Source organism: Castor canadensis, chromosome 17 (assembly GCF_047511655.1).
Source record: "Castor canadensis chromosome 17, mCasCan1.hap1v2, whole genome shotgun sequence".
Lineage (NCBI taxonomy): Eukaryota > Metazoa > Chordata > Mammalia > Rodentia > Castoridae > Castor > Castor canadensis.
The window spans coordinates 15,919,582-15,944,912 of NC_133402.1; the positions used below are offsets into that span (position 1 = coordinate 15,919,582).

The 25,331-nt window shown below is 41.7% G+C and overlaps 1 protein-coding gene across 1 annotated transcript in view; it reads right to left on the bottom strand.

Moving 5' to 3' along the window:
• The window catches only part of Itgam (integrin subunit alpha M), a 46,183-nt gene that overhangs the window by 20,013 nt on the left and 839 nt on the right, over positions 1-25,331 (bottom strand). Inside the window, exons 2-12 of the mRNA XM_020179599.2 lie at positions 24,830-24,935; positions 23,428-23,531; positions 23,059-23,129; positions 22,798-22,915; positions 6,771-6,901; positions 6,255-6,400; positions 4,742-4,895; positions 3,660-3,810; positions 2,927-3,000; positions 2,637-2,766; positions 2,206-2,348 (exon numbers count right to left, since the gene is read on the bottom strand). Of these exons, the coding sequence (XP_020035188.2) occupies positions 2,206-2,348; positions 2,637-2,766; positions 2,927-3,000; positions 3,660-3,810; positions 4,742-4,895; positions 6,255-6,400; positions 6,771-6,901; positions 22,798-22,915; positions 23,059-23,129; positions 23,428-23,531; positions 24,830-24,935 (1,328 nt within the window). The remainder of the gene's footprint in view (positions 1-2,205; positions 2,349-2,636; positions 2,767-2,926; positions 3,001-3,659; positions 3,811-4,741; positions 4,896-6,254; positions 6,401-6,770; positions 6,902-22,797; positions 22,916-23,058; positions 23,130-23,427; positions 23,532-24,829; positions 24,936-25,331) is intronic.

Sequence of the window (25,331 nt, forward strand, 5' to 3'; positions counted from 1 at the left end):
GAAAACAGAACTACCAAATCATCTACTACTGGAAATACACTCAAAGAACAGGAAGTCAGCATTATTTTTTTTTTGCAACACTGAGGTTTGAACTGTAGTCAGCAAATTGAAGAGACAGCTATTTATTGCAGCACAATTCAGGATATCCAAGATATGGAATCAACCTAGGTGTCCACTGATGGTTGAATGCATAAGTAAAATGTGGTGTAAAGACACACTGGAATATTATTGAGCCATAAAAAATGTTAAAATCCTATCATTTTCAGCAACATGCATGGAACTGAATGACATTTTATGTTAAGTGAAATGAACCAGGCATAGAAAGAGAAATGCCACATGTTCTCTCTCATGTAAAAATGGTGACCTAATAAAAGTAGAGAGAACAGAGGTCATCAGAGGCTGGGCCTTCCCAGAGTAGGGTGAGAGGGAACAGAACGAGAATGCACAATAAGTAGCACAATACAGATAGAAGGAGTAAGTTCCAGTCAACTTTTAAAATGAAGAAACTTCTACCATTGTAGCACATGGACAAACATGGAGGATATTACACCAAGTGAAATAAACTAGGTATAGAAAGACAGTTACTGCATGATCTCACTTGTGTATAGAATCTAACAAAGTCAAACTTAGCCCAGCAAGGTGACTCTCACCTGCCAGCCTGCGCAAAAAGTTAGCAAGATCCCTCCTAACAAACAAGCTGGGTGTGGTCAATGTATGCCTGTAATCTAAAGTACACTGGAGGCACAAGTGGGAGGATTACAATCCAAGGCTAGCCCCAAGGCAAAAAAGAGCAAGAGGAAGACTATCTTAAAATTTTAAAGCAAAAAGGAGTGGAGGGCATCCTTCAAGTGGTAGAGTATTTGCTTAGCAAGCTCAAGACCCTGAGTTCAAAGCCCAGTACCACAGGAAGGAAGGAAGGAAGGAAGGAAGGAAGGAAGGAAGGAAGGAAGGAAGGAAGGAAGGAAGGAAGGAAGCAGGGATGAAGGGAGGGAGGAAAATTACAAATTCGAACTCATAGAATAGTAGGGAACAGTAGGAAGAACAGCCCCTTGTTACCACCTTAAGTGAAAAGTCTTCTCTTCCACTTTAGTATGAGAACAGCCATAGCTTTTTGTAAACACCTTTTTTAAGTTGAAGTTCCCTTAGTTCCTAATTCATTTTTAGATTTTTTTTAGTGATGAAAAGATGTTACAATTTGTCAAGTTCTTTTTTCTATATCTAAAATGATTACATGGTGTTTAATCTGTTGTTGTGATGAGTTTCGTTGGGGTTTTTTTTTTCTCAAAATAGTCCTTTTTATTTTTTTCGTTCTGGGTATGGAACTCAGGACCTAGCGCTGGCACGCGTTCTACCACTTAACCACACCCCAGCCCTTTTGTTTTTAGTTTGTTTTTCAGACATGGTCTCTAGCTAACTTTACCCGTCCCCCCAGCCTTGGACCATGATCCTCCTACCTCCTCCTCATGAGTAGCTAAGATTACAGCTGTGCCCTACTATGTCAAAACAGCCTTTTAAAGTTATGCTACAATTTATATAATGTAGGGCTGGAGGTGTGGCTCAAGTTGTACAGCACCGGCCTCACAAACGCAAAGCCCTGAGTTCAAACCCCAGTACCATCAAAAGAAACCCACAAATTTTACATAATGCAAACTCACCATCTGAAAGTTTAAATTCCAGTGGTTTTTAGTGCATTCAGAATGTTGTGTAACCATCAGCCTTAGTTCCATTCCATCACTGTCTCCCCAGAAAGAAACTGGTTTTGGTTAGCAGTCACCCCCATCCCTTCCCAACTACTAATCTACTCTCTAGCTCTGTTGACTAGTAAATCTTGATTGAAAACTGTTCTCCTTTTTCAAGATTATTTTGGCTCCTCTGGGCCTCTCGTGTTTCTACATGAACTTTAAGATCAGCCTGTCCATTTGGGGAGTCTCAGAGACGCAGCCACTTCTCCACAGATATGGATTATTTCAGTATCAAATAACTACAGAGGCTATTCTGGTTATGTACTGGTTGAATACATGCTCTGGTATGGGTGGTCTCAGACAGCTCTCTGCAGGTCAGGCATGGTTTTTTTTTTGTTAGAAAAACTGAGGATGCAGCTTCTCAAAGGCAAAGCTGATCCTGTGACTCCAGGTTCAGCCTGGAATGCCACCCATGGCACCGGAATTTCTCTGCACATTCCTGCTCCTTGCACTCTGTACTTACCTGGCTGCCCTTGATATTAGCATTGGCCTCCCAGGTATCAAAATTCCGTCTGAACATCACCACCAGGCCGGTATGCTGATAGCGAGGTGCCCCCAGAACCAGGCTTTGCACCTTGTTCCTCAGGATGACCGTAGAAGCATAGCCTGGAACAGAGCTCTGATAGGCAATGTTCTTCCCATCACAGACCCTGTCCCCCATCCTTTCTACCACACAAACCCATCCTTCCATAGGACCAAGGGGACCCGCATGCTTGGTAATTTGGGGTAACTGAGCCCAGCACTATATTCTTCTTTGGGAGCATAATTAAAATTAAAAATTGAAATTTCAGTCTTTACAACTATCTCAAAGGCCCATGGATGATCCAATGACATCTGCACTTGTTGAGTTACACGTAACTCAACCTGACTCCTGCTCAGAAATTCCCCACTTACCCAAGTAGGCATCATTCATGTCTGAATTCACCCTGGTTGTGTTGATGAAGGTGACTTTATTCTTCGATGTATGCAGAAAGGCTCCACCCGCCCAGTCAAAGCTCCCCACAGAGCCCAGCAAGGGTCCATTCTGAGAAATGGGGGAGAACAGGATGGACAAGAAAACAAAAGAGACCACAGCTGTCCATCAGAGAGGTAGCTCCCTACACGAACCCATAACAGAGAAGAGTTCCAAACCCTGGCACCTCTTCTCTCTTCGTGTGTCCCCAATTTAATGACAGAGCACTTACAGAAGTGATGGCAGCACTGAAGCCTTCCTGAGACATTTCGTGCTCAAAGGAGCTGGTACTTCCCAACTGAGTACCTGTGAGGATGACAGCTTTCGACATTAAAGCTAGCAGAGAAGATAGGTACCAGAAGCTCAAATGCTATGGTGGCATAGCAAGAGGAGGCTGAGACAGGACCCTTAAAAGGATAGCAACTACTCAGCTGCAGTCACTTCTTGTCATGTGAAAATGGAATCTCCAAGTATCCTTCAACTTTTCAAGAGAAGTCAGAAATCCAGATTATATATGAAATTCCCTAATTTCTATATTCCTTTATTCAATAAAGATTTATTGAACACCTTCTATGTACCAGGCGCTATTCTAGGCAAAGGAGACACAACAGTAAATCAAACATAAATGCTGACAACACATTCAAAAATTTTTGCAGTGCTGGGAATTGAACCCAGGGCCTTGCACCTGCTAAGCAAACACTCCTCTACCACTGAGCTACATCCCCAGCCCAACACATAAATTCTTTTTGAAAAATACTGTGTAGGATTTGATGCCACCATACTAAAATTTATCTTCCTATAGATCAGACTTACAAAATTAGAGACAAAATGTAGATTCTCTAATTTCAAAGGAATGGACCAGGTGAGGCCCAAGTGGCAAGAGCTGGTGTTTGATGTCAGGTTATCAAGTGGGCAGGGCTAGTCTGAATCGAGGGCTTCTCTGGAAGCGAGGACAGCCAACTCACCCTCAATGGCAAAGATCTTCTCCTGCAGTTGATTCTGAATGGTCTTTAGAGCTTCAAAGTTATTCACCTGGAACACGTGGTCCCGAGGTGGCTTGGATGCAATGGTGTTAAGTTCTTGGCGAGATCCGACACTACTGAAGGCATGTCCCACCTGTCACCAAGGAACAAAAGCCAAATGAGACACTTTCTGGGGGTAGCAGTATCACCTAGCAAAGAAAATTCCTTAGGGAAAGATTCTGAAGCATTAGTTGTGAAATGAGAGAATGCAACAGAGGCTCCAGGAATGGGGCTGCCAAGTACAGCTGGACAGTCTGTGCACTGCAAAAGAGAAATTAGAGGCTTTTGATCTATCTACTATAACACCTGGTAGGGAGCCAACCTCTCCCCAGAGGGAGGGGAGACTTAATATGAAGGTGTTTCTTACATGCCAAACTATGTATTCATGATGACCCCTTTTTCTATGTCGCACAAGGTCCGTGGACGAGTGATTATACTGATGATCCCTTACCCTTTATCTCTTCTTGTACCCAAGTATTGTTCCCAAACCTTGGCTGTGCCCTCCTACTCTGGGTGGAATAGCCTGCCCCCTCATGGTCTCTGGGCTCAGCCATGTATCTCAGTTTAGCCCATGGGTGTTACCAAATGTGATGCAAACAGGTCTGAAAAGGCACCTGCAACACCTCATTTTCTCTCTGGTTCCTCTGCCTTCATCACAAGGACAGCCCACTTGGCAGAAGAGCCAAGTTGCCTTAGTTGGTCCAGCCAAGATCATCTATCCAACAGCAGGCAACCCTCAGAAATAGACAGATCCCAGGCAGATGTGCCCACCAACTACCACTGGTTACAGATGTATAAGTGAGCCCAGAAAAAACTATTAAGCCACCCCAAGAACTTACTTATTATTTGGGATCATTTGTTACACAGAACTATTATTACAATACATCTGTGTTGCAGCTATGTATGGGCTAGCTAGCAGTGGTCTTGCTTCTCTTTGATTTTACCAACATCTGCAAACTGAAGGGAGGTTCATCAAGGTAGAAACAATCCACAGAAGCATCAGACCTTGGAGCCACATTTCCTACCCCAATGACATAGCGAATGACCCCTGCTCTGTCTGCCTGCGGGATGACATCCTCATAGTCCAAGGGGTCACCATACTTTTCTCCATCTGTGATAACAACTAGGATCTTGACAGCGTTCTCTCGGGCTCCACTGGCGTGGTGGAACAGTTCTGTTCTGTGTAGAGAAAAGGAGAGACACTGAAAAATGTAGGCAGATAGCGACATAGCTGGGCTCTGTCCAGGAGGGAATGACCCCCAAGACCTGGAAAGGCAGCAAGGGAGGGCAGAAGAGTGGGGAAAAAAGAAGGAGGAGATTGTTTGATATTTTTAACTGAATCTCATTACTTTTAAACTTAGAAAAACTTTTTAAAGAAATAGACTTCATTGGGCCTTCCTTGAACCTGACCTAGAACAGTACAGTGGCATTGGAGCTCATCTTCCTAGACCGTGTCCCAGCTCACACTCAACTCCACACACACAGTGAACTCAGAGCAAGCTTTCTAAAACAGTGAGATGTCTCCCCTCTGCTTAAAACTGCCAAAGGAGCCAGGTGCCAGTGGCTCACACCTGTAATCCTAGCTACTTGGGAGGCTGAGATCAGAAGCATCATGTACAAGATCAGACAGGGAAAATAGTTCATGAGGCCCATCTCCAAAATAATAAGAGAAAAATTGACTAGAGGTGTGGCTCAAGAGGTAGAGTGTCTGCTTTGTAAGCACAAAGCCCTGAGTTCAAACTCCAGTCCCACCAATAAAAAAATACTGCCAAGGGATCCACACCTAGCTACAAAATTGCCTGTGGTAACTTGGACTCAACCCAGCTTTCTTTCTTTATTTTTAATTAATGTACATTAATTGTACAAAGAGGTTTTATTGTGATATTTCCATACATGCACATAATGTCCTCTGATCTAATTCATCCCCTCCCTTCTATTTCTCATCCCACCTTTTTAAAGCAATTTTAACATTTCATTATTTATTTTCATATATGTGCATAAAGTATTTTGATCATATTCACCCTCTCCTTTTGTCCTCTCCACACACTCATCCCACCCCTAAATGGTCCCCATTTAATATCCACCATTCATTTTTTAAGGGCTAGATACCACAAATAAGAGAAAACGTGATATTTCTCTTTCTCAGTTTGTCAGCCCATCTTTCTTTTGTTTTGTTTTGTTTTGTTTGTTTGTTTCTCGCAGTGCTGGAGATTGAACCCAGGGTCTTGCACTTACTAGGCAAGTGCTCTACCACTGAGCTATACCCCCAGCCCAGACTCAATCCATCTTTCCAGCCTCCCCGCACTGCTCTTCCCTCACTGCCTCCCTTTTACTGCCAGCTTGCTTCTTCGTGAACATGCCCTCACACAGTCCCTCCTTCAATCCGTTGTCCCCACTGCTCCTCCTGCTGCAAAAAGACTACTCCATCCCTGTCTGAGTGACTCCTCTACCCTTCACAGCCCAGATAAAAATGTCTCCTCCCCTCCTCCTTCTCCTCCTCTTTCTCTTCCCATCACAAGCAAAGACTGAAGAACTTACACTACTTTGCGGATGCCCGTGGCAGTGTGCGTCCTCCCAAGCAGCTGTCTTATTGGACGGACCAGTGATTCTGGATTAGGGTTTCTCTTGAAATCACTGAAGGTGAAATGAGTCCGGAAGTCTTCAGAGTACTGCATTAAGGAGAACTGGGAGGCAGGCACCTGGCATTACACAGGAGAAGGCGCCCCTCATCCCCAGCGAGTGGTCCACGAATCTTTCCAAAGTCCTTCTCCCCAGCACTAGAACTCAGCAGGAGATGACATGGGGATGGGGGGGCTTCACCTCCCATGCCAACCCCTATCAGCTAGTCAGAGCCACCTATTTACAAGGGCTGAAAGATTACTGAGGTTACACAGGGGCAGAACAGAAAAGAGAATCATGAAATAACATACTGATCAATTGTCAGTCTGACAATGTCTACAATTGCAGTGTGGTGGGGAGAAGAATGGCAGCCTGGTTGCTAAGCATTTGCCAGCATTAAATGGACCATTCCCTAACCTACCCACTGGCCCTCACCAAGGTTTTGGACTCTTTGAATTGGTTCATCACTGTTGAGACAAAGTTCTTCATCTTCTGAAAGTCATTTGCGTTGATGCTACCAGAGCCATCAATCAAAAAAGCAATGTCACTATCCTGCCGAGGGCATCCTAGAGAAGAAAAAGAAAGAGTATGATCTGATTAAATAATTAAAGGTTTGGTGTTTCTTTTTTGCATGTCAGCTCTCAGCTAGACAATGAGAATAAAAGATAAACAAAATTCCACCTCTGCTCCTAGCTAAATAAAAACATGGACAGATTTCTTAGACATCAACAAGATGACAAACTAAAAGCCCTTAGTGCTCATGTACCCCATAAAGAGCCAAAACAATAAGCCACCAGAAACATTTTGGTGAAGGTAACTAAGGGAGTTCTGCTACCAAAGAAGTAGCAGAAACCCCAGAGAGCAAAGAAACCCAGATGCCACACAAAAAATGGAAGGAAACAACAGGTTTCCACTGCCCCATGTGCCAACCAAGATCAACTTGGAATCAATAGGGACTTCTCCCTAAGGAGGGAAAGATAAGCAAGAGGATTCAGCAGCCACTGCTGCCTGGAACAGATATCTGCAGTCCTCAGCAATGGGCATCTCTGCAGATTGCCTGGGGTCCACACAGCTCTGCTACCCCCAAAGGAGCCAGTACTATGCCCCAACCTGCTGCACTGCACCATTTTGGAACCACAACCAGTACTAAAGTGCGTCCAGTTCCAGGGGCAAGTGGTCATGCCACCCTTCCACCTTACTCCCCCAGTGTCCTACCATCTCAGAGACAAGACAGGGCCAAGCTATCATAAAGCCCCCCCCATCTATTTCCTCTCAGTTCTGCCTGAGCTAAGGCTGTGCACTGACCCCAGGAACACACAGTGTTGGGAAAGGTGCTCCATTGACTCATCTCAGTCACTGTTGTGGCTGCCACCACAGCCATGAATGACTACAGCCAAGACCACTGAGGCACCAAGAGTCATCATCAACATTGGGCACAGCTGAAGAAGCTGCACAGAGGTGATATGGCTGAGTACACTGAGAAGCAGAACTAGCACACTTTTACAACCATCACACTAAGACTGGTTCGCAAGTGAAAGTCCTTCTGTATGAAACACTCTGTAATGTTTGTAACAGTATTGGTCCAACAAACATGCAGACATCAACACAGGCAAGATTAGAAAAGGAACACCTCTAAACATGTTATTGTTGAAAGACTAAACATACAGAAAAAAACAGACTTTCTAAAGCTGCAAGAGAAAAGCAGTAAGTCATGTATAAGGCAAACCCATCAAATTTTTCAATAGAAAGACCAAAAGCAAGGAGGTCATAGAATGATATATCCCAAGCTCTGAAAGAAAATAACTGTCAACCTAGATTACCGTATCCAGCAAAGCTATCCTTCATAATAGAAGGAGAATAAAATAAAATAAAATCCTTCCATGATAAACAAAAACTAAAGGAATTAGGACCACCAAACCAGCACTGCAGATGACACTTAAGTGAATCCTACACATAGAGGAGGAAAATAAATAAATAAATGCAACCAGAAAACACAAGAAAGAAGAAAGCCCACTACATGAGATTAGAAAAAAAAAATCACAAAAACAACAAAATGGCAGTAATTACTACAAACCTTTTAATATTAACACTGAATGTTAATGACCTCAATTCTCCAATGAAAAGACATAGAATGGTAGGTTGGATTAAAAATCAAGGCTCAACCACTTGTTGCTTACAATAAATGCATTTCTCCAGAATGTTCTTTAGACCAGTATGCTTGGACCCACCTGTTCCCATATGTCACTGAGAAAGGCCAGCTTCTCTGGGTGGACAGCTCCTGGCGTTCTTTGCTGGCCAGACCATTGCCCCCTCCAGTCCAGCCCTGCCCTGGCTCTGTCCACTATAATCCTAGCTACTCAGGAGGTAGAGATCAGGAGGATCACAGTTCAAAACCAGCCCAGGCAAATAGTTCACAAGACCCTATCTTGAAAAACCCTTCACAGAAATAGGGCTGGTGGAGTGTCTCAAGGTGAAGGCCCTGAGTTCAAGCCACAGGACTGCAAAAAAAAAAAAAAGAAGAAGAAGAAAAAGAAGAAGAAGCTTCCTCCGAATGGAAACTGCTATTTTTCCTAAATGCAAATTGTTAAATAAAATATTTTGGGCTCTTAAAAAAACAGAAAGAAAGAAAGAAAAGAAATACATCTCACCAACAAAGACAAACATTGGCTTAGGATGAAAATACAGAAAAATATTTTCCAAGTAAATGGACCTCAAAAGCAGGCAGGATTAGTTATACTCATATCTGATAAAAACAGACTTCAAATCAAAATGTCACTTCATATTAATAAAGGGAACAATCCAGTAGGAAGAGATAATAATTGTGCACCAAACATTGACACACCCAATTGGCACACACTACTGGATTTACAAGCACAGATAGACCCCAACACAATAGTAGTAGGAGACTTCAATACCTCTCTCACTAATAAATAGATCATCTAGACAAATAACAAAGAAACTTTAGAATTAACTGACACTATAGAAAAAATGGACTTAACAGATATCTACAGAGTATTTCACCTAGCAGATGCACAACACATATTCTTCTCAGCAGCCCATGGAACTGTCTCCAAAATTAGATCATAAAGAAAGTCTTAACAAATATAAGAAAACTGAAATAACCTTCTACATTCTATCAGATCACAATGGAATAAAACTAGAAACCATTAGCAAAAGAAGCTATAGGAAATATTCAGACACATGGAGACTGAACAATACATTGCTGAACAACCAGTGAGCTATTGAAGAAAGAAGGGGGGATATCAAAAAATTTCTAGAGGGCTGGCAGAGTGGCTCAAGTGGTAAGAGCACCTGCTAACAAGTGTGAGGCCCTGAGTTCAAGCCCCAGTGTCACCAAAAAAACATTCTAGACTCTAATAAAAAAAAAACTTAGTTTACCAGAGCCTCTGGGATACAGCAAAGGCAGTGCTAACAGTAAAGTTTATAGCTATGAATGACTACATAAAGCAAAAAAACCCAGAAGCCCAACCCTACTCACAGATAAAGAAGAAGTAGAAAGATTTCGATTGGGCCTATATACATAGATAGCACTAAACAAGAGGAAGGGGATTAACATAGTAAGTAAAAGAAATGAAAAATGTATTTCCAATGTATTATCCCCCAAACACTGAAGATGACTTCAGACAAGCATGTTTAGAACTTCAAAGAAAGTAAAGGAGGAGATCCAAGATGGCAAATAGGGCACAGAAGCAGACAGCATGAGCTCCAAGACTCCAAAACCTCACTGAGATGCTGGAGCCACACTTGGCAGAAATAAAACAGCAAGGAGAATCAAAACTTCAACACCCTGAACCCCTGGCCCGTGGAAAGCTTCTCCACACCACGTTACACTGAGAAAACAGGAGGGCTCCCACCGCCGCCAGACACCTGCTCCAAACCTGCTTGAGAGACATTCAGCAGACCAACAGGTGAGCACCAAGTGTTATACAGTATTCCCCCACCTACCCCTGAGATAAACCAGCATAGCCCCCTGGGCAGACTGACAACCCAACACACAAAAAAAACTGAACAATAAACAAGGAACTGAAAATTAACACACAGCAGAGGGACAGAGTTGCTGAAAGCACACCGGAGAAGCGGGGAGAGGCAAGGAGCTGATCTCCACACAGTAGACAAAGGCTGGAAAGGCAGAAGGGCCAACAGCGGGCTGGTGGTAAGCCGCTGCCTGAAATAGAGCAGATAGCAGTCCACAAAGCTCATCTCCTGAGCCAGTGAGCAACATCCAAAGTCAAACAACATTGCAAAATTGAAAAACAGTGAACCATCACAACACGCTGACGGCAGGGGGGCAGTTGACAGATCACTGACCTTGCCCCAGAGAAAGGGGGTGAGGCAAAGCAACAAGCCCCCAGTAAACAAGCACAGCAAAAACCCAACTCCAAAGCATGATAGCTGGTGGGCTACAGAGCTTATTCCAGAACCTGAAGACAACACGCAAACTTAAACTGCCACACCTCACTGAAGGTGGAGATGACCAGGCAGCTGCCACTGAAAGACAGAAGAAAAAAACAAATACTACCCAACTATCTGGCGAGACTATGACAGAGCTTCAGCTTAAATACCAACACCAGGACTGGATGCTGGAAGCATAACACCAGAACTTAAACTAAGACTGAAATTCTATTGTTCCTGAACCTGGAATTTTTTTTGTTTGTTCTTTTTCTTGTTTGTTTGTGTTTATTTGTTCATCTCTCCACATTGATTTCTTTGGGGTGTTGTTGTTGTTAGTTTTACTATTGTGAATTGGCAAATACTAAATTACTTCCAGACCAGGGACAGAAATAACACACACACACTTAGTTACAAACCCAATATAGCCACAAAACAAAATAAAATCAAGGGAAAGAAAACAGGTGACGGAACCACCAACTAGCCTGTCAAGAACATAGTTGCATAGTAGCAAGTGGAGCGATGGGAAGATGAAAAAGGAATGGAAACTATTCTCTCCCTAAAAATAATTTAATACAGGATTCAGAGGGAAATGAGGAAAACAGATGCCCAGTAATGGACTCCAACAAAACAAAGATAAACGATGCCAAGGAACCCAATTATGCATGCAATACCATCCCTCAAAGAAGAAATCCTGCAAATAATCCCTGAGAATTTCATGGAGCTGTTACTAGACATGGTTAACCAAAACGTACAAGAGGCACTCAAGAAATTTCAAGACACCAAAAAAAAAAAGAATGAGAAGACACAGAAACAAATAAATGAACTCATAGGACCCCTAAATAAATGCCAAAGTGAAACAGAGAACACTATAAATATAGAAATAAATGAATAAAAGATGAAAATAGACAATATTAAAGAGGAAGTGACCCATGATATGGAAAATCTCAGAAAAAAGAATGAAACAGAAATACAAAAGACAATGGAAGGCCACTCCAGCAGACTAGAATAAGCAGAAGTCATAATCTAAGAACTTGAAGATAAAATGGAAATTAAAGAAAAAAACTGAAGAGCTATTCGTAAACAATTCAAGACCTGCAAAAGGAATATGCAAGAACTCACCAACTCCATCAAAAGACCAAACCTGAGAATCATAGGCATTGAAAAAGGAAAAAAGGTGCAAGCAAAAGGGATTTATAATATATTCAACAAAATAATAACAGCAAATTTCCCAAATCTAGAGAAAACTATGCCCATTCAGGTACAGGAAGCCTCCAGGACACCAAATAGACTTGACCCAAATAGAACTATCCTATTACATATTATCATTAAAACAACAAGCACAGAGAATAGAGAAAGAATATTGAAGGCTGTGAGACAGAAAAACAAATAACATACAAAGGTAAACCCATCAAAATCACAGCAGACTTCTCAACGGAAACCTTAAAAGCAAGAAGGGCATGGAGTGAGGTATTCCGGCACTGAATGAAAATAACTTCAGTGCTAGGATACTCACCCAGCAAAACTATCATTCAAAATAAATGGAGCAATAAAACTCTTCCACAATAAACAGAAACTAATACAATATATGACCACCAAGCCACCACTACAAAAGATTCTTCAAGGAATTCTGCACACAGAAAATGAAAGCAAACAAAACCATGAGAAGACAGGCAACACCAAACCACAGGAGAAGAAAAGACAAGGAATTGGAGAGTAACATTGATTCAGTTGCACACACTCAAACCCTCAAACAACTAAGTAACAGGAATCACCACATACCTATCAGTATTAACACTGAATGTTAACGGACATAACTCCCCCAATAAAAGATACCGTCTGGCAAACTGGATTAAAAATGAAGATCCAACAATCTGTTGTATACAGGACCCATCTCATTGACAGAAACAAGCACTGGCTTAGGGTGAAAGGCTGGAAGAAGATTTACCAAGCCAATGGCCCCCCAAAACAGGCAGGAGTAATAATACTTATCTTGGACAAGTAGACTTCAACCTACATTGATCAAATGAGATAAAGAAGGACATTCCATACTAATAAAAGGGGAAATACAACAAAAGGAAATAACAATTATCAACCTCTTTGCACCAAACATCAGTGCACCCATTTTCATCAAACATACTCTGAAGGACCTAAAACATATAAACTCCAACACAGTGGTAGTAGGAGACTTTAATACCCTCCTATCACCAATAGCTAGGCCATCCAAACAAAAACTCAACAAATAAATTCTAGAACTACATCACACCATAGATCAAATGGACCTAGCTGATGTCTACAGAATATTTCATCCAACTTCTGCACAATATACATTCTTCTCAGCAGCCCATGGAACCTTCTCCAAAACTGATCATATCTTAGAGCACAAAGCAAGCCTCAGCAAATATAAGAAAATAGAAATAATCCTGTGCATTCTATCTGATCACAATGCATTAAAACTAGAATTCAATAACAAAAAACAAGTAGAAAACATGCAAACAGTTGGAAGCTGAACAACACATTGCTCAATGATCAGTGGGTCATTGATGAAATAAAAGAGGAAACTAAAAGGTTCCTGGAAGTTAATGAAAGTGAAAACACAACCTACCAGAACCTATGGGACAGAGCAAAGGCAGTCCTAAGAGGAAAGCTTATAGCCATGAGTGCATATATTAAAAGGACAGAAAGATCTCAAATCAATGACCTAATGCTACATCTCAAACTCCTAGAAAAACAAGAACAAGCCAAACCCAAAACAAGCAGAAGGAGAGATAAACAAAAATAGGGGCTGAAATTAATGAAATAGAAACAAAAAAAATACAAAGAATCAAAGAAACAAAAAAGTTGGTTCTTTGAAAAAATAAATAAGATTGACAGACCCCTGGCAAACCTGACTAAAATGAGGAGAGGAAAAAAACCCAAATCAGTAAAATCAGAAATGCAAAAGGGGAGATAACAACAAACACCACGGAAATCCAAGAAATCATCAGAGACTACTTTGAGAACCTATATTCCAATAAATTTGAAAATCTTGAAGAAATGGACAAATTTCTAGATACCTATGACCACCCAAAATTGAACCAAGAGGATATTAATCACCTGGATAGATCTATAACACAAAATGAAATTGAAGCAACAATAAAGAGTCTCCCAAAAAAGAAAAGTCCAAGACCTGATGGGTTCTCTGCTGAATTCTATCAGACCTTTAAAGAAGAACTAATACCAACAACATATCAGAAAGATCATTCACCATGACCAACTCGGCTTCATCCCAAGGATGCAGGGGTGGTTCAACATACACAAATCTATACATCTAATTAGCACATTAATAGAAGCAAAGGCAAAACCACTTGATCATCTCAATAGATGCAGAAAAAGCCTTCGACAAGATCCAACACCACTTCATGATAAAAGTTCTAAGAAAACTAGGAATAGAAGGAACATGCCTCAATATTGTAAAGGCTATATATGTCAAACTTACAGTCAATATCATACTTAATAGTGAAAAACTGAAACAATTTCCCCTAAAATCAGGAACAAGACAAGGGCACCCAATATCCCCACTCCTATTCAACATAGTTCTGGAATTCCTAGCCAGAGCAATTAGGCAAGAAGAAGGAATAAAAGTATCCAAATAGGTAAAGAAACTGTCAAAATATCCCTATTTGCAGACGACATGATCCTATACCTTAAAGAACCAAAAAACTCTACCCAAAAACTCCTAGATACCATAAACAGCTACAGCAAGGTGGCAGTATCCAAAACCAACTTACAAAAATCATTAGCTTTTCTGTACACCAACAATGAACATATTGAGAAAGAATATTCTGAAACAATTCCATTTACAATAGCCTCAAAAAAAATCAAATACCTAGGAGTAGACTTAACAAAGGATGTGAATGACCTCTACCAGGAGAACTACAAACCCCTGAAGAAAGAGATCAAGGAAGACTACAGAAGGTGGAAAGATCCCCCATGCTCATGGATTGGTAGAATCAGCATAGTAAAAATGGCTATACTACCAAAAGCAATCTACATGTTTAATGCAATTCCCATCAAAATCCCAATGACAGTCATCACAGAGATTGAAAAATCTACCTTAAAGTTCACTTGGAAACAAAACAGACCACGAATAGTCAAGGTAATACTCAGCAAAAAGAGCAATGCTGGAGGTATCACAATACCCGACTTCAAACTATATTACAAAGCAATAGCAATAAAAACATCATGGTACTGGCACAAAAACGATATGAAGACCAGTGAAACAGAATAGAGGACCTAGATATGAATCCACACAACTATTCCCACCTTATTTTTGACAAAGGTGTCAAAGACATATGATGGAGAACAGACAGCCTCTTCAAAAAATGTTGCTGGGAAAAGTGGTTATCTGTCTGCAAAAAGCTGAAACTAGATCCATGTTTATCACCCTGTACTAGTATCAACTCAAAATGGATCAAGGACCTTAATATCAGACCTGAAACTCTGAAGTTAGTACAGGAAAGAGCAGGGAATACTCTGGAAACAATAGGTATAGGCAAGGACTTCCTCAATAGAACCCCAGCAGCTCAGCAACTAGGAGAAAGGTAGGATAAATGGGACTACATAAAATTAAAAAGCTTCTGCACAACAAAAGAAATGGTCTCTAAACTGAAGAGACCACCCACAGAGTGGGAGAAAATATTTGCCAGCTATACATCAGACAAAGGACTGATTACCAGAATATACAGGGAATTTAAGAAACTAAACTCTCCCAAAATCAATGAACCAATAAAGAAATGGGCAACTGAACTAAACAGAACTTTTTCAAAAGAAGAAATTCAAATGGCCAAAAAACACATGAAAAAATGCTCACCATCTCTGGCCATAAAGGAAATGCAAATCAAAACCACACTAAGATTCCACCTCACCCCTGTTAGAATAGCTATCATCAAAAACACCACCAACAACAGGTGTTGGCAAGGCTGTGGGGAAAAAGGAACCCTCGTACACTGCTGGTGGGAATGCAAGCTAGTGCAACTCCCTACTCTGGAAAACAATATGGAGGCTTCTTAAAAATCTAAACATAAATCTGCCATATGATCCAGCAATCCCACTCCTGGGGATATACCCAAAGGAATGTGACTCAGGTTACTCCAGAGGCACCTGCACACCCATGTTTATTGCAGTGCTAGTCACAATAGCCAAGCTATGGAAACAGCCAAGATGCCCTACTACTGATGAATGGATTAAGAAAATGTGGTCTTTATACACAATGGAATTTTACTCAGCCATGAAGAAGAATGAAATCTTATCATTCGCAAGTAGATGGATATAACTTGAGAACATCATCCTGAGTAGGTTAGCCGGGCTCAGAAGATCAAAAATTGTGTGTTTTCCCTCATATGCAGACTTTAGATCTAGGGCAAAGGCAGTAATGTTGCTGGACTTTGGTCACACGCTAAGGGGAGAGCACATATAGGAGGAATAGGGATAGGCAGGAAACCGAAAACTTGAAAGTGTTTGATGTCCCCACTGCAAAGGAGCTAATACAGTAACCTTAAAGCTACAAAGGTCAATATGGGAAGATGACCGGGAAGTATTTAAGAGGTCTGGTAGAGATAAATCAATTCAGGTTGTAATACACTTGTGCATGGAAGCAATGCTAGGAATCTCTCTGTATAGCTATCTTCATCTCAACTAGCAAAAACGCTTTGTGTTTCTTATTATTGCTTATGTCTTCTCTTCAGCAAAACTGGAGAAAAGGGCAGAACAGGTTCTGCCTGGAAGCAAGGGGGTAGAGGGGCAGGAGAGGGCAGGGGGGCAGGGGGAGAAATGACCCAAACAATATATGCACATATGAATATATGAATAAAGAGAAAAAAAGAAATAAAGTAAAGGAACATGGACTATTGGAAGAAATGGTTCAACAAATAAATAAAACAGCAGAAGATGAAAAGTCAACTTGAAAAACTGAGGAAAGAACTAATCATGACAGTAAAACCATTTAAAGATAAAAACAAGAAGTAAAATACATTCTGCTGAGAAAAGAGTCAACAGTGTGGAAAAGAAGTGTAAGATAACACAATGTCCAGAAGATAAAAGCAAAGAATGATGAGCAAGTACACAGAAGAAAGACAAAGAAAATCCAATGTCCACATGATCATGACGACCATGATTGTACCATAAAGAAAACAGAATAAGCAAAATGATATAAAATAGTCCTTTTGAGACAAAGTTAAAAATTACAAATCAATATGATGAAACACAAAGTCAAAACCTGATGAAATTACAGATCTACTTACAGGACCTTGAGGGGTTGAATGGAAACTGCTGGCCATGGATGGGCTGTGATGGAACTAGAGGTCCAGTTCCAAATCATAAAGGATCATGGAAGGCAGGTTAATTAAGAGACTGCAATTCTCAAAGAAAGACAATAACCCTTTCCCAGCAATAAAAGCAAATCATCTGTAAATGAGAGAAACAGGATTATTATCTCCTTCCACTGCTTGAAGACATTAGAATAACATCCAGGGAGTGATAGGAGCAAAATGTAATATAACAATTTTATCTATATAGGTATAACACAAAAACATTTATCAAAAAAAATAGAGAAATGCCAAATATATAGCCTAATGATGCACCTCAAGCTCCAGTAAAACAAGAACAAGACAAACCCAAAATTAGCAGGCAGAAAGAAATAACTAAAGATTTCAAAGAATCACTGAAACAAAAAGTTGGTTCTTTGAAAAGATATATAAGATAAATAAACCCTTAACCAAACTAAACAAAAGAAGGAGGGAAAGACACAAATTAACAAAATTAGAGATGAAAACAGGGATATCACAGCAAATACCAATGAAATCCAGAGAATAATTAGAGAATACTTTGAAAATGTATATTCTGTTTAATTGGAAAATCTAGAAGAAATGAATAAATTTCAACATGCTTTTGATCTACCAAAATTGAGCCAAGAAGACATAAACCTTTTAAATAGATCTATACCAAGCAAAGAGATTTAAGCAGTAACAAAGAGTCTCCAACAAAGAAGAGCCCAGGACCAGACAAATTCACTACCAGACATTTAAAGTTAACATCAGTGCTCCTCAATTTATTCCATGAAATAGAAAGAAAAGGAAGGCTACCAATCTCATTCTATGAAGCCAATATAATCCTGATACCAAAACCACATAAGGACACAACAACAACAAAAGTGAAACACCAAGTTCCTTGATGAACATAGACACAAAAATTCCCAATAATACACTTGCATACCAAATTCAACAACACTTTTAACCACACCATGATCCAATTGTTTTCATGCCAGGGATACAGGATGGTTCAACATATGCAAATCAATAAATATAATACAGCACAAAAACAAAATCAAGGACAAAATTCACATGATCATCTCAATAGATGCAGAAGAAAAGCCTTTAACAAAATTCAACACCCTTTGGGGGCTGGTGGAGTGCCTCAAGTGGTAGAGCGCCTGTCTAGCAAGCATGAGGTCCTGAGTTCAAACCCCAGTACCACTAAAAAACAAAAATTGCTACAAAATTCAACACCCTTTCATGATACAAACTCTGAAGAAACTAGGAATAAAAGGAATGTACCTCAGCATAATAAAGGCTATACATACCAAACCCTTACCCATACTAAATAGGGGAAAGCTGAAATCATTTCCTCTTGAACACAACAAGAATGCCAACCCCCCTCCCAACTCTTATTCATTGTGGTACTAGAACTTCTAGCCAGAGCAAGAGAAAGAAATAAAAGGGGTTCAAATTGAGAAGGAAGAATTATTAAGTCAAATTATTTCCATTTGCAGATGGTATGAACCTATACTTAAAAGATCCTAAAGATTCCACCAGAAAACTCCTAGATCTGACAAACACTTTTGGCAATATAACAGGATATAAAATTAACATACAAAAATCAGTAGTCTTTCTATATACCAAAAACGAGCAAGCAGAAAAAGAAATCAGGAAAACAATTCCACTCACAATAGCCTCAAAGACAAAACCCTAGGAATAAACTTAACTAAGAAGTTGAAAGACACCCAATTGAAAACCCTAAAACCTTGAAGAAAGAAATTGAAGAAGTCATCAGAAGATGGAAAGACATCCCATGTTCATAGATTGGCAGAATTAATATTGTGAAAATGGCAGTACTATTGAAAGCAATCTACAGATGCAATGCAATTCCCATCAAAATCCCCATGTCATTCTTTGCAGAGATAGAGAAATCAGTCCTAAAATTAATATGGGAACATAAAAGTCCCTGAATAACAAAATCAATTCTGAGCAAAAACAGCCATGCTCATAATACTGGACTTCAAATTTTACTACAGAACCAGAGTAACAAAAACAGCACGATGCTGGCACAAAATCAGACATGATGACCAATGGAACAGAGTAGAAGGCTCAGAAAAAACCCACACAGCTACCATCATCTGATTTTTAACAAAGGAGCCAAAAACGTACAAGTGGAGAAAATGCAGCTTCTTCAACAAATGGTGCTGGGAAAACAGGTTATCTACATGTAGAAAACTGAAACTAGACCCCTATCTCTCATCTTGTACAAAAAAAATTTTAAGTATTTTTAAAAGTACTGGCTCTATTCTAAGTAGACAAATTTTAATGTTTATACAGAAAATAATACAAAGAAGACTAGTCAGAAATTTTTTTGAAAATCTCAAAAATATGTTGCTAAGTGAGAAAAATATACAGAAGAGTGTGCATAGCATGCTACCATCATTGACACAGAAGTAAAGACTATACACTTGTATGTGCAACTTCATGAAGCACCTACAGATGGAGAAACTGGTGACAATGGCTGCCTTCCAGGTAGGAAACAAGGGCATAGAGGACAACAAGGGGGAAATTTTCACAGTGTATCTTTTAGTACCTTTTGAATGTTGAACCAAATGTGTGTATTACATATTGTTTTTAATAAATGAAAACAGGCTGGGCGCAGTGGCTCATGCCTACAATCCCAGCTACTTGGGAGGTGGAGATCTGGAGGATCATGGTTCAAGGTCAGCCTGAGCAAAAAGGTTATCAAGACCTCATCTTCAACCAACAGGTCAGAAATGGTGGTACATAATTGGAATCCCAGCTATGTGGGAGGCATAGGTAAGAGGACTGTGGTCCAAGGTTGACCCCAGACAAAAACACAGAATCCTATCCAAAAAATAACTAAAGCAAAAAGGACTGGGATCATGGCTCAAGTGGTAGAGTGTCTGCCTACCAAACTCAGAGCCCTGAGTTCAACCTCCAGTATAAATAAATAAATAAATAAATAAATAAATAAATAAATAAAATTTTAAGTAGTGTTGAACTCCTGAGAATGATAATGAGAGAGGTGTAGAGGGCAAAGGAAGTAACAGAACTGGATGTTTCAGTCAGGAAGAACGTGTTGGCACATGTGAGGGCACCTGGTGCCCTAAGGTGGACAGGGAAAGCAGAGGAAGAGAGCCTGGGAGTAACACTGACAAGCTCCAGTCCACGGTGTTTGGGGAAGAGGTGATCTGCAAAGGCCATGAGCTCAGGGCTCTGGCCAGGTGGTTCTCTGGAGCAGGGAGGCTGCCTGTCCTTTCTTTCTGCTTTGGAATTGGCTCTGGAGAACAGCCAGGCTCTGCACAATATGGCCTCTCTTCATTCTTGGCCAGAGTTAAGTCAACTGCATTTGATTTTGATCTCCCAAATGATAGGCAAATTCTCTATCATTTGAGCCACACCTCCAGCTTAAAAATGCTTGTTAAAAAAAGAGAGACGGTTAATAATGCTGGGGTGTGGCTCAGTGAGAGAATGCTTACCTAGCAATGCGGGAGGTCCTGGGTTTGATCCCCATTTTAAAGTTTTTAATTAGTCATGTGTGATGGCACACACTTGTAATCCCAGCACTCAGGAAGCTGGGACAGGAGGATCATGAGTACAAGGCCAGCTTGGGCTACACAGTGAGACCCTGTCTCAAAAGAAAAAAAAAGCTAAAGGAAAGAAGGAAGGGAAGAGAGAAGAAGGAAGGAAAATATAAAGACAGAAAAGAGATTTGAGACTTAGAGGGGTCATAGATACCACTGTCAAAAGCAAGATCTGGACAAACAGATGGACAGACAACATCAAAGAGTGAAGAATCCTGAAGTGGGAGAAACAAGAGACATGCCAGAGAATCCTTTCAAGAAGTCTGGGGATGAAAGAAAGAGAGATGGGGAAGATGAGGAGGAGTCCAGAAAGAGAACTGGCTCTGGAAACAAGGAAAGGTAGATCTTCCTCTAAAGCCAAGGGTGGTGCCAATATGGAAATGTGAAGGGGAGAATGGAGGCTTTTGCTTTCTCTATGAAGGAAAGACATCTGTCTATTAAGAGGGAAATATAGCTGGGCACTGGTGGATCATGCCTGTAATCCAGCTATTTGGGAGGAAGACATTGAGAGGATCATGGTTCAAGGCCAAGCCAGCCCAAAAGTTTGTGAAGACCCCATCTCCAAAATAGAGCAAAAATGGACTGAAGGTGTGGTTCACTCTGCTTTCCAAGTGTGAAACCCTGAGTTCAAACCCCAGTCCCACCAAAAACAAGAGTGAAATATAGAGGAATAGGACATAAGACTTGAAAAAGAAAAATTGTAAGAGGAACGAATATCTACATCTGGTTCCAGAATCAACTGAAGGCAGCCAAAAAAATAACCAAGTCATGGGAGAAAGCAGCTTGAAAGATTTACTCACCCCTCGCTGTCTTTTTTCTATCAACAAAAGTTTAGGGAACAGGAGTGTGATTGGCAGCAATGAAGACAGTCTGTGAGAATCACACCATCTGACCATAGTCCCCTCCCCTTGAGAATGAGCTGGACTTTTTCACTTGCTTCAAATAAATAGAATATGGCAGAAGTAATGATTTTCATTATCAGATTTTCATTCTGAGAACTGGTGATAAAAAGACTGACTTCTGTCATGGATCTCTCCCCATCCAGCTGATGCAGCTGATATTTTGTGAACTGCTCTGTGGAGTGGCCCATGTGGCGAGCAACTGAAGGAGCTCCCCAACCAACAGCCTGCAAGAAACAGGCCCTCAGCACAACAGCCACATGAGCACGGAAGAAGACCTTCCCCAGTCAGGCTGTCAGATGAGACCAGAGCCCTGATTGCACAAATTGACTTCAATCAGTCAGAAACAAAGCCACACCCAGGTTAGTTGTTTTAAGCTGCTAAATTCAGGGGTAATTTGTTAAGCAGCAACAGATACAAGGAAAGATAGCTGTGAATAATCTAGAAAACATCCTTGCCCTCCTGGAGCCTGTATTACAGAAGAATAAATAAAAAACAAGTAGAGGCCAGGTGCCAGAGCTCACGCCTGTAATCCTATTTGCTCAGGAGGCAGAGATCAGAATTGAGGTTCAAAGCCAGCCTGGGCAAACAGTTCATGAAACCCTATCTCAAAAATACCCAACACAAAAAAGGACTGGTGAAGTGGCTCAAGTAGTAGAGTACCTGCTTAGCAAGCGTGAAGCCCTGAGTTCAAACCCCAGTACTGCCAAAAAAAAGAAAAAAGAAACAAGTAGAGTATGAGGCCATAGATAAGAGGTGGCAAAGGAAGGCAGTGTTGGAGGGAGAGATGGTGGCATGATTAGAAGGGCCACACAGGAAAGACCTCTTGGAGAGGTGATACCTGAGCTGCGATGACAATGATGGGTTGTCAGCTGAGATGTGAGGAAGAGCAGCCAGGATAAAGAAATAGCCAAAACAAAGGTCCTGAGGCCAAAACAGCTGTATGATTCCTGGATAGGAGAGGCAGCCATGGGAATTGGCACATGTGACTGAGCTGGAGGGATGTGAGCAGGAGCAGCTGTGGTTGGATACTCAGACACTTAAGGACAATGGTTGGGCCATCTGTGAAGTCTGGTGGCCTGGTTCCCTTATCTCACAAGGTGAGTGGGTGTCTCAGAACTTTTCTTAAAGTACACTTCCCATAGCCTCTCTCTGCTGGAACCCAGTCGTACCCCCCCCACCCCCTGCCTTCTGCACCTAGACACAGCCAAGTCCTGCCCCCAACCTCTTTTCTCTGCCAAAGGGAATTCACCTCTGAGGGCCCCTGGGAACCGCTGGGGCTGCTGTAGCAGGTTGGATCCAAAGAGGAAGCAGAAGCCGTTCACGTACATGTTCTCCTTACAGATCTGGTGCACTGTGGGACCACAGGCCTGAGGGGCAGAGGTGAGTGGGAGGACTGCCCTTGCTTCCTGTACGTTCATGTCAGCACCTCCAAACAAGACCCCAAGCCCAAGAAGCTCAGGTACCCACCCTCCTTCCCCTCAGAACCCTCCTCTGATCCAGGACAGCTCACCAGCAGCTGAGTGGGGTTGGTGGCAGCCGCCAGGGACAGGCCCAGGGACATGTTCACAGCCTCTGGGGGCACTGAGGAGACAAAAATGTACATGGTCACCCCTGGGGACTGAAGAGACTGTGCAAAAGTTGACAAGAGTCACCTTGACCTGGAGGCAAGGAGGCTGGCAGATGAAGGGGGTACCCAGACACCATGAAAGGAATGTGGCAGGGCTACATGAGGGTGTCTGCAGCGGAGAGCTGAGAAGGAGGAGCCAGCCTCTCTGTACCCCACACCACAGACCCCCTCCCCAGAACACAAGAATGCCTGACAAGAGCAGGTTTGTTCATGGACCCCAGCCCCAGGGCCCCAGCTGGGGGAGAGGCTTACCCTGTAGGTGGATGGGCTCACACTTGCCCGTGCTGTAGTCACACTGGTAGAGGCCACCTGTCTGATTGGCAGCCTTTATTTCCTGGGGAGCTCCAACCACCAACCTGCAGGAAGAAGTGGGAATAGAGAAAACTGCCTGTGGGCAGAGAAGGAGGCCATGGAAAAAATTCTCCCCTCTCCCCCAGGAAAGTGAGGACCCCCACATGGATTCCTGAACTCCATAAATAGGAACAAGAGTTGTCAAAGAGAAAAATGGGAAATTTTTAAATCTTGGAATAAGGCAGGTCTTTCTAAGAATAACACAAAACACAGAGGGCATTAAAAAATAGATAAATTGCCAGGTGCCGTAGCTTACCCTGCAATCCTAGCTTCTCGGGAGTCAGACAGCAGGAGGATTGTGGTTCAAAGCCACCCCCAGGCAAATACTTCACAAGACCCTATCTCGAAAATACCCAACATGCACAAAAAAGGGCTAGTAGAGTGGCTCAAGTGGTAGAGAGCCTGCCTAGTAAACCCCAGTATTGCCAAAAAAAATTCTTTTTGAAAAAGATAGTCAATCTCACAGTAGTTTCAAATAAATAACTAGTATGGATATTTGCTGATTATAAGCAAAGTCAAAGGACAAATGGCAAATAATGGAAGGGAGATAAGCAACTCACACCAAAGACCACCTTCCTCAGTGTAGTCAGTTCCTACGAACCAGGAAGGAAGGGAGGGAGGGAGAGAGCGAGAGAGGAAGGGAGGATGGGAATAGAGAGAGAGAAAGAAAGAAGGAAGAAGGGAGGGAGGAGGGAAGGGAGGAAGAAAGGAAAGAAGGAGGAGGGATGGAGGAAGGAAAAAGGAGGTAGAGAGAGAGGGAAGGAAGGAAGGAAGGGACAGAGGAAGGGAAGGGGAAGGGAGAGATGGAAGGAGGGAGCGGGGAGGGAGGGAGAAGAAAAAGAAAGAAAGAGAAAGAAAGAAAGAAAAAGAAAGAAAGCCACAAACTACACATGACAAGAGGGCAGGGTTGTGTTCAATAAAATTTATTTACAACTGCAGATGGCAGCCCATAAGGAAGCCAGAATTAGATAGTTACAGATAGAAATCTCTCCAGAACAGCCCACAAGAAACCATTTGCTGGGGTCTCTCCTAGGAAGGGAAGTCGGGGAAGGACATGAGGGAGAGACTTTCTAATCTTATACCCTTTTTTCATCTTTTGAATTTGGAGCCCTGTAACTTTACTACCTATTGGAAAACTCAATTGAGGAACTATAGCTCAGTGGTCGAGCACTTGCCCGGCATGCATAAGACCTGGGCTCCTGGGTTTTCTGGGGCACTGCAAATAAGAAAAAGTCAATCAATGAAACTGTTTTCTCTTTTTTTCAGCTATTTAGGGAAGCAGGGCTTCCCCTAAGGCTCTTACCGGGATCCCCCAAGCTGGATCACACTCTGCCCAAAGCCTCTCGCGTTCTCTTGGAAGGTCGTTGGATATTCAGTGTCCAGGTTGAACCCATGACATAAGGCCAGGGCTGGAGAGAGAAGAAGCAGGGAAGGCCAGGCAGAGGAACCAAAGCAGATAATCAGGTCCTTCTGCTCCATGCACCTCTTGTCAATATTCACCCAAACCCAGCAACAGGACGTCCACCCCCAGGTCCAGCTCTGACAGCCGGATCAAAGGTCAGCACATTTTTTCTATTGAGGGCCAGATAGTAAATGCTTCAAGCTTTACAGGCCAAGACGCAAGAGGAGTATGTTATATCAGTGCTTATATAACAAGAGAAAATACATGCCCATAAATTTTTCATCAAGGAAATTTTTTAAATGAAGTACAATTTTTTATTAACCGAGATAGACTGATGAGACAAACAGAATTCCTTTCACTTAACTGGGACTCAAAATTAGTGCTTGCTCTCACTAAGTTGGTT